General features: G+C 51.7%; 1 protein-coding gene across 2 annotated transcripts in view; it reads right to left on the bottom strand.

The window, feature by feature from the left end:
• CRK (CRK proto-oncogene, adaptor protein) overlaps positions 1–8,360 on the bottom strand; it is a 33,466-nt gene extending 25,106 nt beyond the window's left edge. For both annotated transcript variants that reach the window (XM_055256368.2, XM_055256369.2), the window contains exon 1: positions 7,970–8,360. In XM_055256368.2, coding sequence (XP_055112343.1) covers positions 7,970–8,210 — 241 coding nt within the window. In that variant the 5' untranslated portion in view covers positions 8,211–8,360. The remainder of the gene's footprint in view (positions 1–7,969) is intronic.
• Positions 8,361–15,806: the final 7,446 nt, after the last annotated feature.

Below are 15,806 nucleotides of genomic sequence, written 5' to 3'. Positions count from 1 at the left end.
CAGCACTTTGGGAGGCTGAGGCAGGAGGATCTCTTTATTTTTTCTCTATTTTTAAAAATTGATTTATTAATCAATCTTTTGGGAGAAATCTGTTGAGGCCAGGAGTGCAGGCCCAGCGTGGGTCATCCAGTGAGGCTGTAGTGAGCTGACGGAGCCACTGCACACCAGCCTGAGCAACAGGGCCATCGGCAGTCTCACGCTACCTTCAGAGAAGTGGCTTGGCCCAGCTGCCATCCTGGCATGTAGCTCTTCACTACCTAGAGGGAGTATCACAAACTATTACCACCCTAGCTTCTGTCCCACGCCTTCAAAATGAAGCACATTTTATGCCCCCCCTCCACCCGCTAGCACAACACGTGGGATGAGCGGGTAACAGGAGGCACCATCTTATTTCCATGTGCTGGACCCCAGGTCCTTTCGCACTTACGGATGGACCCCACCCAGGCACTTACTCCCTAAGACAAACTGTTTCACCAGTTCCTACCATCCACCATGAATTCCAGAGCCTCTCAAAGATGAGAAGAGTTTTCCATTTTGCTTCAAAAGCCCCCACATCTCACAGTTATGTTATTAAGATCAATATACATAAAATGCTTATAGAGTACTTAAAATGCCAGTACTTAATATGCAGTATCATTACAACAACCCTATGAGATTAGTATTACTATTTCCCTCCTTCACAGATGAGGAAACTGAAGCAGAGAAAAGTTAAACAATTTGCCCAAAGTTACACAAGTAGTAAGTGGTAGGTAAATAAGGCCCAACCCAGGATCCACAGCTCAAGCTTATAACGACTCTCCTAACTCACACTCCTTCAGTTGTGTCAACCTGAAAGGTTTAGCTGTTCCAAGAGGAAAATACTAGTTTCTTGCAAGCATTCCAAGGAGGTCCATCTTGAAGCCCAACCTGCCAGAATGTGACCAGTAGACTTGACCAAGCCCTTCCTTATGGGCCCCAGGGAACTCCCAAGCTATGGCACCATAGAAAGCCTATGCGAGCTGAGGACCCAAGACAAGTTAAAAACAGGTTCAACGGAAAACATTGAGAATCACTGGCCCATTCTGTACCCATGCCTTTAAAAATAATACCCAGCTGGGAATGGTGGCTCACGCCTGTAATCCTAACACTTTGGGAGGTCAAGGCAGGCGGATCACTTGAGGTCAGGAGATCGAGACCAGCCTGGCCAACATGGTGAAACCCCATCTCTACTAAAAATACAAAAAAATTAGCTGGGAGTGGTGGCGCATGCCTGTAATCCCAGCTACCTACTCAGGAGGCTGAGGCAGGAGAATGGCTTGAGCCGGGAGGGTGAGGTTGCAGTGAGCTGAGATCGTCCCACTGCACTCCAGCCTGGACAACAGAGCAAGACTCTGTCTCAAAAAATAAATAAAGTTTAAAAAATAAGGCGCAGTGGCTCACGCCTGTAATCCCAACACTTTGGGAGGCCAAGGCGGGTGGATCACGAGGTCAGGAGATCAAGACCATCCTGGCTAACACGGTGAAATGCCGCCTCTACTAAAAATACAAAAAAATTTGCAGGGCATAGTAGCGGGCGCCTGTAGTCCCAGCTACTCGGGAGTCTGAGGCAGGAGAACGGTGTGAACCCAGGAGGTGGAGCTTGCAGTGAGCCGAGATCACGCCACTGCACTCCAGCCTGGGTGACAGAGCCAGACTCCGTCTCAAAAAAAATAAAAAATAAGATAATGCCAGGCGCAGTAGCTCACGCCTATAATCCCAGTACTTTGGGAGGCCCAGGCGGGCGGATCACGAGGTCAGGAGATCGAGACCATCCTGGCTAACACGATGAAACCCCGTCTCTACTAAAAATACAAAAAAATTAGCCAGGCGTGGTGGCGGGAACCTGTAGTCCCAGCTACTTGGGAGACTGAGGCAGGAGAATGGCGTGAACCCGGCAGGCGGAGCTTGCAGTGAGCCGAGATTGCGCCACTGCACTCCAGCGTGGGCGACAGAGTGAGATTCTGTCTCAAAAAAAAAAAAAAAAAAAGATAAAGACGACACCTAAGCCATTCCATATATTTTCACCTATGTACTGTGTACACAAAATATACTCTGTAGGCTAGACGCGATGGCTCACGCCTGTAATCCCAGCACTTTGGGAAGCTGAGGTGAGCGGATCACTTGAGATCAGGAGTTAAAGACCAGCCTGGGCCGGGCACAGTGGCTCACGCCTGTAATCCCAGCACTTTGGGAGGCCGAGGTAGGCGGATCACGAGGTCAGGAGATCGAGACCATCCTGGCTAACACGGTGAAACCCCATTTCTACTAAAAATACCAAAAAATTAGCCGGGTGTGGTGGCGGGCGCCTGTAGTCCCAGCTATCCGGGAGGCTGAGGCAGGAGAATGGCGTGAACCCGGGAGGCAGAGCTTGCAGTGAGCTGAGATCGCACCACTGCACTCCAGCCTGGGTCACAGAGCGAGACTCTGTCTCGAAAAAAAAAAAAAACCAGCCTGGCCAACATGGCAAAACCCCATCTCTACTAAAAATACAAAAAAGTTGGCTGGGCATGGTGGCGCATGCCTGTAATCCCAGCTATTTGGGAGGCTGAGGCAAGAGAATTGCTTGAACCCAGGAGATGGAGGGTACAGTGAGCTGAGATCCCGCCACTGCACTCCAGACACGGCAACAAGAGCGAAACTCCCTCTCAAACAAAACAAAACAAACAGGCCGGGCACGGTGGCTCACACCTGTAATCCCAGCACTTTGGGAGGCCAAAGCAGGCAGATCACAAGGTCAGGAGATCGAGACCATCCTGGCTAACACGGTGAAACCCCGTCTCCACTAAAAATATAAAAAATTAGGCCGGGCGTGGTGGCTCACGCTTGTAATCCTAGCACTTTGGGAGGCCGAGGCGGGCGGATCACGAGGTCAGGGAATCGAGACCACGGTGAAACCCCGTCTCTACTAAAATTACAAAAAATTAGCCGGGCGTCGTGGCGGGCGCCTGTAGTCCCAGCTACTCGGAGAGGCTGAGGCAGGAGAATGGCGTGAACCCGGGAGGCGGAGCTTGCAGTGAGCCGAGATCGCGCCACTGCACTCCAGCCTGGGCGACAGAGCGAGACTCCGTCTCAAAACAAAACAAAACAAACAAACAAACAAACAAAAAAATATATATATATATAAAAATTAGCCGGGCGTGGTTGCGGGCGCCTGTAGTCCCAGCTACTTGGGAGGCTGAGGTAGGAGAATGGCGTGAACCCAGGAGGTGGAGTTTGCAGTGAGCTGAGGTCGTGCCACTATACTCTAGCCTTGGTGACAGAGCGAGACACTGTCTCAAAAAAAAAAAAAAAAAAGTAATAATTTTAAAAAGCTTCTTCATCATTGACTTTAGATAGCAGATGTGTATTGTCTGAATGATAAAGACAGTGGCACGATCTCAGCTCATTGCAACCTCCGCCCCCGGGGTTCAAGTGATTCTCGTGTCTCAGCCTCTCCAGCAGCTAGGATTACCGGCGCCCACTACCACGCCCAGCTAATTTTTGTATTTTTTAGTAGAAACGGGGTTTCACCATGTTGGCCAGGCTGATCTCGAACTCCTGACCTCAAGTGATCCACCCTCCTTGGCCTCTCAAAGTGCTGGAATTACAGGCGTGAGCCACTGCGCCGGGCTTCTTCTTGCCATTCTTTAATTCTAGTCTTTAAAAAACCTGGGCTGGATGCGGCTGTATGTGCCTGTAGTCCCAGCTACTCAGAGCCTGAGTCAGAAGGGTTGCCTGCCCCAAAGTTAAGGGCTGTAGTGCACTATGACTGTGCCTGTCAACAGCCACTGCACTCCAGTTTGGGCAACACAGTGGCGGGGGGGAACACAAGGCCAAAGTGGGTGGATCGCCTGAGGTCAGGAGTTCGAGACCAGCCTGGCCAACATGGTGAAACCCCATGTCTCCTAAAAATACAAAAAAAAAAAATTAGCCGGGCACGGTGGCACATGCCTGTAATCCTAGCTACTCGGGGGGCTGAGGCAGGAGAATCACTTAAACCTGGGAAACAGAGGTTTCAGTGAGCCGAGATTGCACCACTGCACTGTAGCAGCCTGGGGGACAAGAGCGAAACTCCGTCCAAAAAACAAACAAACAAACAAAAAACACCAAGTCTTAGACTCCAGGGCAGAGGCAAATTATTGAGGATATTGAGGATACGGACCTCTATGTGAACTGCTGAGACGCCAAAAGAACGCTGGCTTTGACAGAGTGTAGTGTAAAAGGGTCAGCTCTCAGGTCAGAATGCCTAGGTTCAACTTCTGAAAGTCATTTACTAGTTGTGTGACCTTAAGCAAGTTACTGAATCTATGAGTGTTTCCTCCTGTATAAAATGGGAATATTTTAATAAATGGAGATCATATTACTTATCTCACTAGATTGTCGTAGACAGTAAGTGAAATAAGGCACATAAAGCACTCAAAGTACCTGGCACAGAATGACCAGTCAATAAACATTAGTTATTAATATTGTATACGCCTCTCTAAAATTCAAGAAATTTCTCTGTGTGACTTCAAAAGGACTTGGTGAAGGGGAGAACAAAGATTCAGTATTTAGTACTTGAGATTTGTGAGGTACAAAGTAATTCTGAGGTTATACAGATGGGCCAGGCGTGGTGGCTCACGTCTGTAATCCCAGCAGTTTGTGAGGCCGAGGCGGGTGGATCATCAGAGTTCAGCAGTTCGAGATCAGCCTGGCCAACATGGTGAAACCCCGTCTCTACTAAAAAAAATACAAAAATTAGCTGAGCATGGTGGTGAGCACCTGTAATTCCAGCTACTCAGGAGGCTGAGGCAGGAGAATTGCTTGAGCCTAGAAGGTAGAGGTTGCAGTGAGCCAATATCGCGCCATTGCACTCCAGCGTGGGAGACAAGAGTAAAAACTCTGTCTCAAAAAAAAAAAAAAAAAGACAGCAAGCAACTGGCCAGGCACAGTGGCTCACACCTGTAATTCCAGCACTTTGGGAGCCTGAAGCGGGAGCTCTATTGAGATCAGGAATTTGAGACCAGCCTGGACAATACCATGAGACCCCTCATCTCTACAAAAAAATTTTAAACAGTTAACCAGGCATGGTGGATACGCCTGGAGTCCCAGCTACTCAGGAGGCTAAAGTGGGAGGATGGCTTGAGCCCAGGAGGTCAAGGCTGCAGTGAGCTGTGTTCATGCCACTGCAATCCAGCTTGGGTGACAGAGGCCCTGTCTCAGAAGAGAGAAAAAGACAGCAACTAAATCATAGAAAATGGGGTACAACATGGCAGAAAGAATTATCACAATACTCCTGAATTTTCCACACCCCATCCATGAACTTTGGGCAATCTTCACCTTCTTTCCTCAGCCAAGGAACTGAGTTCTTATCTGTTTTGAAAAGGTGGTGCTCCATTATTAAGGTAAGTGTTGAGACATAAAATCGTTATGCTAAGATGTGAAAAAATATCAAGCTAATAAACCTGCCTGCTGCCATTTTCAACTTTGGCAACCAACAAACACAAACAAAAGGCTGAAAAGTGAGTTTCAATGACAGTTTGCCATCATGTGACTACATATAATGCAAAACCCCAGATACCATGCAGGTGGCATCAAAGTAGAATATATCTGGTTCAGGGCCAACACAGGTACATCAATATTCCCATCTCATAATACTATTAAACTGGCCACAATGAGAAAGATCGAGGATAATTTGTGAGCTTATAGACCTCATACTCATTTTTAAAAAATGGTTATGTGTTGGACTGGGTGTGGTGGCTCACACCGGTAATCAGAGCACTTTGGGAGTCTGAGGTGGGCAGATCACCTGAGGTCAGGAGTTCGAGACCAGCCTGGTCAACTTGGCGAAACCTCATCTCTACTAAAAATACAAAAACTAGCCAGGCGTGGTGGCGTGTGCCTGTAATCCCAGCTACTAGGGAGGCTGAGGCAGGAGAATCCTCTGAACCCGGGGAGGTAGAGATTGCAGTGAGCTGAGATTGCACCATTGCACTCCAGCCTGGGCAACAAAAGCGAAACTCCGCCTCAAACAAACAAAGCTGGGTGCGGTGGCCCACGCCTGTAATCCCAGCACTTTGGGAGGCCAGGGCGAGTGGATCACCTGAGGTCAGGAGTTCAAGACCAACCTGGTCAACCTGGTAAAACCCCATCTCTACTAAAAATACAAAAAATTAGCTGGGCGTGGTGGTGATGCGCACCAGCAATCCCAGCTACTCGGGAGGCTGAGGCAGAATCACCTGAACACAAAAGGCAGAGGTTGCAGTGAGCCAAGATCATGCCACTGCACTCCAGCCTGGGCCACAGAGAGACTCCGTCTCAAAATAAATAAATAAATAAATAAATAAATAAGAAAAATTTAAAAAAATTGGTATGTGTTGGCCAGGCGCGGTGGCTCATGCCTGTAATCCCAGCACTTTGGGAGGCCAAGGCAGGTGGATCACCTGAGGTCAGGAGTTCGAGACCAGCCTGGTCAACCTGGTGAAACCTCGTCTTTACTAAAAATACAACATTAGCTGGTTATGGTGGCGGGTGCTTGTAATCCCAGCTACTTGGGAGGCTGAGACAGGAGAATCGCCATGAGCCGAGACTGCGCCACTGCACTCCAGCGTGGGTGACACAGCGAGACTCCGTCTCAGAAAAAAGTAAAATAAAAATTGCTATATGTTAACAACAAAGAGACTGCCTACCCAGTTCTCTTATTTCTGGCCGGAGCGAGTAAATCTAAATTAGAACTATCCTACAAGGGCAAGTCTACAAAGGATCGCTCAGGAGCTTCCTGATTCATATGAGACTAGTCTGAACCCAGTCTCAGCTGGCCAAGAAGAAACCGCTTCGACTTGGCAACAGTGTGAAGGCACGAGGACTCCTGACGCTGTTACACAGGTACACACACAATGAGAATCCCAGAATTACTTTGTACCTCACAGATCTCCAGTACTAAGGGCATCTATCTATTCCCTTAAAACACTTCCAAATCAACTCCAACGGCATCGGTAAGACAGTCAATCTCGGGGATCCCTGGCAAGGAAAACCCAGCGCAGGTAATTTACGTTCTTGGCGTAGAATGTGTTCCCAATATCCAGGAAGACAGCCCGTACCCCATCTTACTGAGCACGGTCACGCCCTGAAGTACACACTGACAATGTTTAAGTCCAAGGAAAATGAAGTTCCAGTCACTTCTAGGGAAGGGTCTGTTTCCATTGCCTCACTTCTGGTTTATTTTCTGGAATAAAATGCCTTTCCTCCACTAAACACTTTGAAAACCAGAACCTTCTAACAGCGGACAGTCTTCTGGACGCTTAGATCTCTTGCACATAGCCAGGCATCGCCTTAAACTGGGTTGGGCTGGTCACTGAAGGCTTTCTTCTACCACTATTTCTTCTATCACTTAGTTCACCACCTTCGTCCTCCACGGGGGAAGAGGACGGTACAAAGATTTTGGAAAAATGCCCAAGAAAGGAAAAAACTGACCGGTTTCCTGAGGGTGTCTCCATCCCTCCCGGCCAGTATGTGGTGACTTCCTACCAAAGGCCACCAGGGGAGCACGGCCAAACCCGGCTCTCCAACACGGCAGGAAACGTTTCCAGCCTAAAAGCCACTTGTAGGATTATCGGATTCATTCTGGGCGCCGCTGCCAAGTGATGCCCCCGCAGTGCCAACATCTCCCTCAGCTCTTTGTCCCCACGTTGCCTTGCCCTGCCCTACCCTTGCGCCTGGCCCGAGAGCCAGCCCCACCCTGGGACCGAAGCAGTTCCCCTTCCCCGGGGCTGCCCTCGCCAGGCACACCCCGGGTCTCGGTCCGCGGCTCCTCCTCCCCCACACTCCTGCTCCCCGGGTGGGAGAGAGCCCGAGTAGCCGGCGGGCCCCTGCCACGGTCACCCAGCCCTCTGCCTACGACCCCCGAGGGTCCGCTCTCGAGGACCAGCCAGCCAGGCTGGGAGTTCCGCGGCCCTCACCCCGCCCAGGGCCCGCCGTCCCGTCAGTCCCTCACCGGGCGGAGGCTGGGCGGGCGACGGTGGCACCGGCGGGCGCGGGCCGCTGCTGTTGATGATGTAGTGGGAGACGCGCGAGTTCTCTGAGACGCTGAGCACATAGTCCCCGGGGCTGGTGCTCGAGTCCCGCACCAGGAACACCCCGTGCCGCTGGCCCTGCAGCAGCGCCACCGCCTCCTGCCGACTCAGCCGCCCCCAGTACCAGCTACTCCGCTCCTCCGAGTCGAAGTTGCCCGCCATGGCTGCCTCCGCGCCTAAACGCTGGGGTGCCGCCGCCGCGCGCGCCCCTCCGGCCCCCGGCGCCCGCCGCCCAGCGGACCGGCTCCGGTTTCAGCTTCACAGCAGCGCCCGAAATGGCGGCGGCAGCCGCGGGCCTTCCCCACCGGAAATGACGCGCTCCCTGCCCTAGGGAGGCTGCCGGGAAGGGGCCCGCGGCCCGCCATTGGGAGAAGGGCAAGGCGCCACTCGCGCGCGCACTGCGCATGCGGCTTCATGGGCGGTGCCGCCCTGCTCGGCCCCGGGCTGCGGAGGATAGGAGGCGGGGTCTAGGGTCCGGGGGGCGGGGCCTCGCAGCCTCCCGCAGAGACGGGCGCCTGCGCTACGGACAGAGCGGTGCTTCTCCGGGCTCCCGTTCCTGGACGACCCGGGACTTATAGGCAGCGACTCCCAGACAGAATTGGAGGAGAAAAGATGCGTGTGGCCCTGGGGCCTGAGTTCTCGGCCAGGCTTCCTGCGATATCAGTCTGTTTCTTTTCTCTTTTTCTTTTTGAGACGGAGTCTTGTTCTGTCGCCCAGGCTGGAGTGCAGTGGCGCGATCTCGGCTCACTGCAACCTCTGCCTCCCGGGTTCAAGCGATTCTCCTGCCTCAGTCTCCCGAGTAGCTGGGACTACAGGCGTGAGCCACCGCGCCCGGCTGATTTTTGTATTGTTGGTAGAGACGAGGTTTCACCATGTTGGCCAGGCTGGTCTCGAACTCCTGACCTCAGGTGATCCACCCGCCTCGGCCTCCCAAAGTGCTGGGGTTACAGGCGAGAAACATCGCGCCCGGCCACGTCGCTCCGTTTATGCTCGTTCCTCTAGCTTCTCCACAGGCCAGCTGACGTTCTCATTTTCATTGATTCACCTAGGACGTTGTTGTTGACACTCCACTTGCACTACGGGTGCAAAGGTGATCAAGGCTGGAGACCAGTGAGAGGAACCAGGAAACTGGATGACAAAAGGATGACAAATGCTGACAAACGCTGTCATGGGAAATGGACATGAACACAGAGCAGAGCCCCCACATCCAGTCTGTGGAGTAATCCAGGAGGGCTTCCCAGAGGAGGCAGCATGTGTTGACTGCTGAATGACAAATGGGGAAGGACATTCTTTCTTTTTTTTTTTTTTTTGAGATGGAGTCTCGCTCTGTCACCCAGGCTGGAGTGCAGTGGCACGATCTCGGCTCACTGCAAGCTCCGCCTCCCGGGTTCACGCCATTCTCCTGCCTCAGCCTCTCCGAATAGCTGGGACTACAGGCGCCCGCCACCACGCCCGGCTGATTTTTTTTGTATTTTTAGTAGAGACGGGGTTTCACCGTGGTCTCGATCTCCTGACCTCGTGATCCGCCCGCCTCGGCCTCCCAAAGTGCTGGGATTACAAGCGTGAGCCACCGCGCCCGGCCCTCAACAACCTTACTTGACAAGTATTCCCATCTTACAAAAGAGAAAACTGAAGCTCAGAGAGTTTAAGTAACGTGTCCAGAGATACACGGTCGCAGAGTGAGGAGCTAGGGTTCAAATCCTGGAAGGAGAGACAGCTATGGTCACTCTGCTCTACCCTCAATTTTCTGAGATAGGAATTGGGAGGAAGGGGTGGCAGAAATCTACATTTTTAAAAAAGTCAGCTGTGGATTATGGTCTAATGAATAACACAGCCCTTCTGGACTCACACACCCTTGAGCCTGCTCTGGGGAAGTGGGGGTTGGGGGCTGGGAGGGACAAGGGCACCTTTCCTGCTGTAGGTGACTCATCGTGACCCTGGCTTAGTCACAGCCTGGCACTGTGAGCCAGCAGAAGCAGCCATCCCAGTGTGAATTCTGGCTGGTCTCTGAGCTCTGGACCTTACCCAGATACTGCCTGTTCCAAAGCAGTCCCTCTGAGATCCCTCCCTAGGGCGCATGGAAATTACAAGAAAAAGAATTTTTTTTTTTTTTTTTTTTTTTTTTTTGAGATGGAGTTTCACTCCTGTTGCCCAGGCTGTAGTGCAATGGCACAATCTCGGCTCACCACAACCTCCGCCTCCCGGGTTCAACTGATTCTCCTGCCTCAGCCTCTTGAGTAGCTGGAATTACAGGCATGTGCCACCACGCTCGGGTAATTTTTTGTATTTTTAGTAGAGACAGGGTTTCTCCATGTTGGTCAGGCTGATCTCAAACTCCCGACCTTAGGTGATCCGCCTGCCTCGGCCTCTCAAAGTGCTGGGATTACAGGTGTGAGCCACCGCACCCTGCCAAAAAAGAATTTTTTTAAGAAGAATAGGCCGGGTGCGGTGGCTCACGCCTGTAATCCCAGCACTTTGGGAGGCAAAGGCGGGTGAATCACTTGAGGTCGGGAGTTCAAGACCAGCCTGGCTAACTGGGTGAAACCGCATGTTTACCAAAAATACAAAAATTAGCTGGGAGTGGTGGTGGGCGCCTGTAGTCCCAGCTACTAGGGAGGCTGAGGCAGGAGAATCGCTTGAACCCGGGAGGCGGGGGCTGTGGTGAGTGAAGATCACGCCACTGCACTCCAGCCTGGGCGACAGAGGGAGACTCCATCTCAAGAAAAAAAAAACAAGAAGGAGGCCGGGCGCGGTGGCTCACGCTTGTAATCCCAGCACTTTGGGAGGCCGAGGCGGGCGGATCACGAGGTCAGGAGATCGAGACCACGGTGAAACCCCGTCTCTACTGGAAATACAAAAAAAATCAGCCGGGCGTGGTGGCGGGCGCCTGTAGTCCCAGCTACTTGGAGAGGCTGAGGCAGGAGAATGGCGTGAACCCGGGAGGGGGAGCTTGCAGTGAGCCGAGATTGCGCCACTGCACTCCAGCCTGGGCGACAGAGCGAGACTCCGTCTCAAAAAAAAAAAAAAAAAAAAAAAAAACAAGAAGGAGAAGGAGGAAGAAATCATAACTAAGATGGAAAACGAAGAGATAAGAAGGGAAGACCCCTCCATCAGCCGCCACTCAAGCGTGCTTCCCTCCTTGTAGACAGAGGAGAATCCACAAATTCAGATGCCAACAGCATAGGAACGGGAGTGAACCTCGGGACAATGAGTGAGCAAGCCCACCCCTCTCTCCTTTCTTTTCTCATCCTCCTCCATCCCCTTCAAACACAAGGATTTGCAGCTATGATGGCGGCTTTTGCCCTCTGATAAGCCTGAGACCTGTCCTACAAAGAAAGTGACCTCCTTGCTCAGGATAGGTTTCTGCTGTGTATTTGGGGCGGGGGGAAGGAGAGAAGGGAGGGTCCTGAAAAGAGTCTCTGAAGCAGAGGTGAAAGGGGGAGAGAATGGAAGGCTGCTCATTCCAACAGGAAAATCTACCCAAATCCTCCACTCCCAGCTCTGCTGACTAAAGAAAGACGTTCCTTCTTTCAGCAATGGGGAAGAAACTGGAGCTTGACAAGCTGCTTGCCCGCTGGTTCCGTCCCCTGAAGCCTCCAGAGCCGCATCATAGGGTCATGACACGGCACAAGGTTGGGTACCGTGTAAATGGCTCGCTCTGAAGTTGGGCTACTTATTCCCACTTTTCCTTGAAAAAAATAAAGTAGGCAGAAAGAAAATTATTTCTAGCCGGACATGGTGGCTCACACCTGTCATCCCAGCACTTTGGGAGGCTGAGGCGGGCAGATCACGAGGTCAGGGGATCGAGACCATCCTGGCTAACATGGTGAAACCCTGTCTCTACTAAAGATACAAAAAATTAGCCGGGCGTGGTGGCGGGCGCCTGTAGTCCCAGCTACTTGGGAGGCTGAGGCAGGAGAATGGTGTGAACCCGGGCGGCAGAGGTTGCAGTGAGGCAGAGGTTGCAGTGAGCTGAGATCGCGCCACTGCACTCCAGCCTGGGCGACAGAGTGAGACTCCGTCTCAAAAAAAAAAAAAAAAAGAAAAGAAAATTATTTCTATCAGTCTTTCCGCCATCTTTCCACGCCACCACAATGGTACCTGTGAATATCCTGGCCGATGCTGGCAACAGCATCAACAGTGCCGAAAAGAGAGGCAAACGCCAGGTTCTTTTTCTTTCTTTTGAGACAGAGTCCTGCCCTGTCTCCCAGGCTGGAGTGCAGTGGTGCAATCTCAGCTCACTGCAAGTTCCACCTCCCAAGTTCAAACAATTCTCCTGCCTCAGCCTCCCGAGTAGCTGGGATTACAGATGTGTGTCACCATGCCTGGCTGATTTTTGTATTTTTAGTAGAGACGAGGTTTCATCACGTTGGCCAGGCTCATCTCCAACTCCTGACGTCAGGTGATCTGCCCGCCTCAGCCTCCCAAAGTGCTGGGATGACAAGCGTGAGCCACCGCGCTCAAATGCCAGGTTCTTACTGGGCCGTGCTCTAAAGTCCTCATCCAGTTGCTCACTGTGATGTTGAAGCGGGGTTACATTGACGAATTTGAAATCACTGATGATCACAGAGCTGGGAAAATTGTTATGAACCTCAGAGGCAGGCTCACCGAGCGTGCAGGGATCAGCCCCAGGTTGGATGTGCAACTCAGAGATCTAGAAAAATGGAAGATAATCTGCTTCCATCCCACTGGTTTGGTTTCACTGCACTCAGCTGGCATCATGGACTGTGAAGAAGCAAGACGAAAACACACAGGAGGGAAAATCCTGGGATTCTTTTTCTAGGGATGTCATACATATTTACAAATAACATGCCTCATAGACCAAAAAAAAAAAAAAAGCAATTATTTGTTTTTTTGTTTGTTTTTTGAGACTGGAGTCTCGCTGTGTTGCCCAGGCTGGAGTGCAGTGGCATAATCTCGGCTCACTGCAACCTCCGCCTCCCGGGTTCAAACGATTCTCCTGCCTCAGGAGGCCAGGTTGGTGCCGAACTCCTGGCCTCAAATGATCCACCCATCTCAGCCTCCCAAAGTGCCGGGATGACAGGCGTGAGCCACTGTACCTGGCCTAAAAAGACAATTATTTGTATCAAGATGGCAAAAATGGCTATTTAAAGAGAAAACTGACAGTATCACCTTCCAAAATGTGTGTGAGAGAGAAAGAGAGAAAAGGTGGGTGTGTGCAGATACAATGTATGGTAGTGGGAAAATGCATTCCTGCCGTGTTCTCATCCACTTATGGAGACAGGGAGGGTAGAAAGGGGACAGGGAGGCCAGGTGCGGTGGCTCACGCTTGTAATCCCAGGACTTTGGGAGGCCGAGGCGGGCGGATCATGAGGTCAGGAGATTGAGACCATCCTGGCTAACATCGTGAAACCCCGTCTCTACTAAAAATACAAAAAATTAGCCGGGTGTGGTGGCGGGCACCTATAGTCCCAGCTACTCAGGAGGCTGAGGCAGGAGAATGGCGTGAACCCAGGAGGTGGAGCTTGCAGTGAGCCGAGATCGCGCCACTGCACTCCAGCCTGGGAGACAGAGCGAGACTCCGTCTCAAAAAAAAAAAAAAAAAAAAAAAAGAAAGGGGACAGGCAGATGTCCAAGGGATGGACGATGAGAAAGGGAGGCCCCAGTGCCTGCCTGTAGTTCTGCAGGGCGATGGAGTGAGACTCGTCTCAAAACACACACACAAACAAACAACCTGTTGCCCAGGCTGGAGTACAGTGGCGCCATCTCGGCTCACTGCCACCTCCACCTCCCAGGTTCAAGCAATTCTTCTGCCTCAGGAGGCCAGGTTGGTCTCGAACACCTGACCTCAAATGATCCACCCACCTCGGCCTCCCAAAGCGCCGGGTTGAATGAAGGAAGGATGAATGGAGAACTGGCGGAAGCTCGTCTAGAGCCAGGATTAGCTTTTCCCACAATTGGCAGATATTTCCTGGAGGGCACTGGACTTCCCTCAGGATGTGAGCTGAGGGCACAAGCCAGTCCTGGTTACCTCTCGAAAGGTCAGAGTAGGCTGGGCACGGTGGCTCACTACTGTCATCCCACCACTTTGGGATGACCACTTTGAGATCGTACCATTGCACTCCAGCCTGTGCGACAGAGACTCTGTCACCAAAAAAAAAAGGCGGACGCCTGGGTAATGTCTGCGATGTCATTCTCGCGTGCATTCTGGTTTGCTAGAGAAAGGAATGTCGACACAGTTATAAAGCACTTAACTCAATACCTATCTTAACTGTCAGCTTCTTGGAGCCACTGTTACTGTTGATAAAGTGGACGAATAATTGTGGTTTCATTTTTCCTCGGGAAAATTAATCATGGAGCGAGGCATCAAAATTTAGGTGTGTGTACAGGATTGTGTCAAGCCCAAAATATCACACTGCGTGTTATCTCACTGTTTGAGAATCTCCACCCCAGGTTACAAATCTAAGCTGCTCAGGCAGCTGGCCTGACCCAGGGCCAAACCTATTCTTGCCTCTAAGCTCTACATGCACCGTTCTCTCCACCTACAGCGTGCTGCCCTCTTGGAAAAACTCACAGCCATCTGCTGATGAGCTCCGTGGTTGCAGCTTGAAGCACCCATTCTTTCTTTTTTTTTTTTGCTGTATCACCCAGGCTGGAGTGCAGTGGCATAATCTCGGCTCACTGCAACCTTCGCCTCCCGGGTTCAAGGGATTCTCCTGCCTCAGCCATCCGAGTAGCTTGGATTACAGGCATGCGCCACCCTGCCTGGCTAATTTTTGTATTTTTAGTAGAGATGGGGTTTCACCATGTTGGCCAGGATGGTCTTGAACTCCTGACCTCAGATGATCCACCCGCCTCGGCCTCCCAAAGTGCTGGGACTACAGATGTGAGCCACCGTGCCCGGCCCACTCATTCTCTTTCTTGTGGAGGCGACACTGATTTCATTTTGGGGAGTCATCTCCTCCCACTCTTGGTCCTATGGTTTCCGGTGTGGTTCACGTAGCTCTGTCTCCGGGGCAGGCACTCAATCCAGGCCTGACCAATCAGAATCTACTCCTCTCCCTGGCTACAGTGATTGGGTCAGGGTGGATACCTCATTCAAGGTGCTGCACTGAGAATCAGCTCTGAGACTTTCACATTTTGGGAAAGAGGCACCTCCTCTTTCTGCCTCCAATGCTGAACTGACAGAATGAAAGCCTAGAGCTGTGGGTGGCTGTTGCTGCCACCCCACCTCCAGGTGAGAATCTGCTTGGGAAAGAAGCCACCGTAGAGGAAGGTTCAGCCAGGCGATGGTTCCAGACTCATTCCTGACAGTGTGTGAGCACCTGGAAGTAGCCTTACCCTGGGACTAAGGTGCTAATGCTCATAAATATCCTTTTTTTGGCCCAAGCCAGTTTGGACTGGGTTTGTCACTTGCAACAGAATTTGAACGAGAGGTGGCCGGGCGCAGTGGCTCATGCCTATCATCCCAGCACTTTGGGAGGCCAAGGCGGGAGGATCACCCAAGGTCAGGAGTTCGAGACCAGCCTGGCCAACACGGTGAAACCCCATCTCTACTAAAAATACAAAAATTAGCCAGGCATGGTGGCGCATGATGTAGTCCCAGCTACTCGGGAGGTTGAGGCAGGAGAATCACTTGAACCTGGGAGGCGGAGGTTGCAGTGAGCCAATATTATGCCACTGCACTCCAGCCTGGGTGACAAGAACAAGACTGTCTCAAGAAAAACCTGCAACACGAGGCCCTTGGTTGCCTCCCAGGGGCCCTCTTCGTTTCCTAATAGTCACAAGGAGACCACA

The sequence above is a fragment of the Symphalangus syndactylus genome, chromosome 20 (assembly GCF_028878055.3).
Source record: "Symphalangus syndactylus isolate Jambi chromosome 20, NHGRI_mSymSyn1-v2.1_pri, whole genome shotgun sequence".
Taxonomy (NCBI): Eukaryota; Metazoa; Chordata; class Mammalia; order Primates; family Hylobatidae; genus Symphalangus; species Symphalangus syndactylus.
The sequence above is the reverse complement of the archived record's forward strand: the minus strand, read 5'-3'. Positions and strand labels throughout refer to the sequence as shown.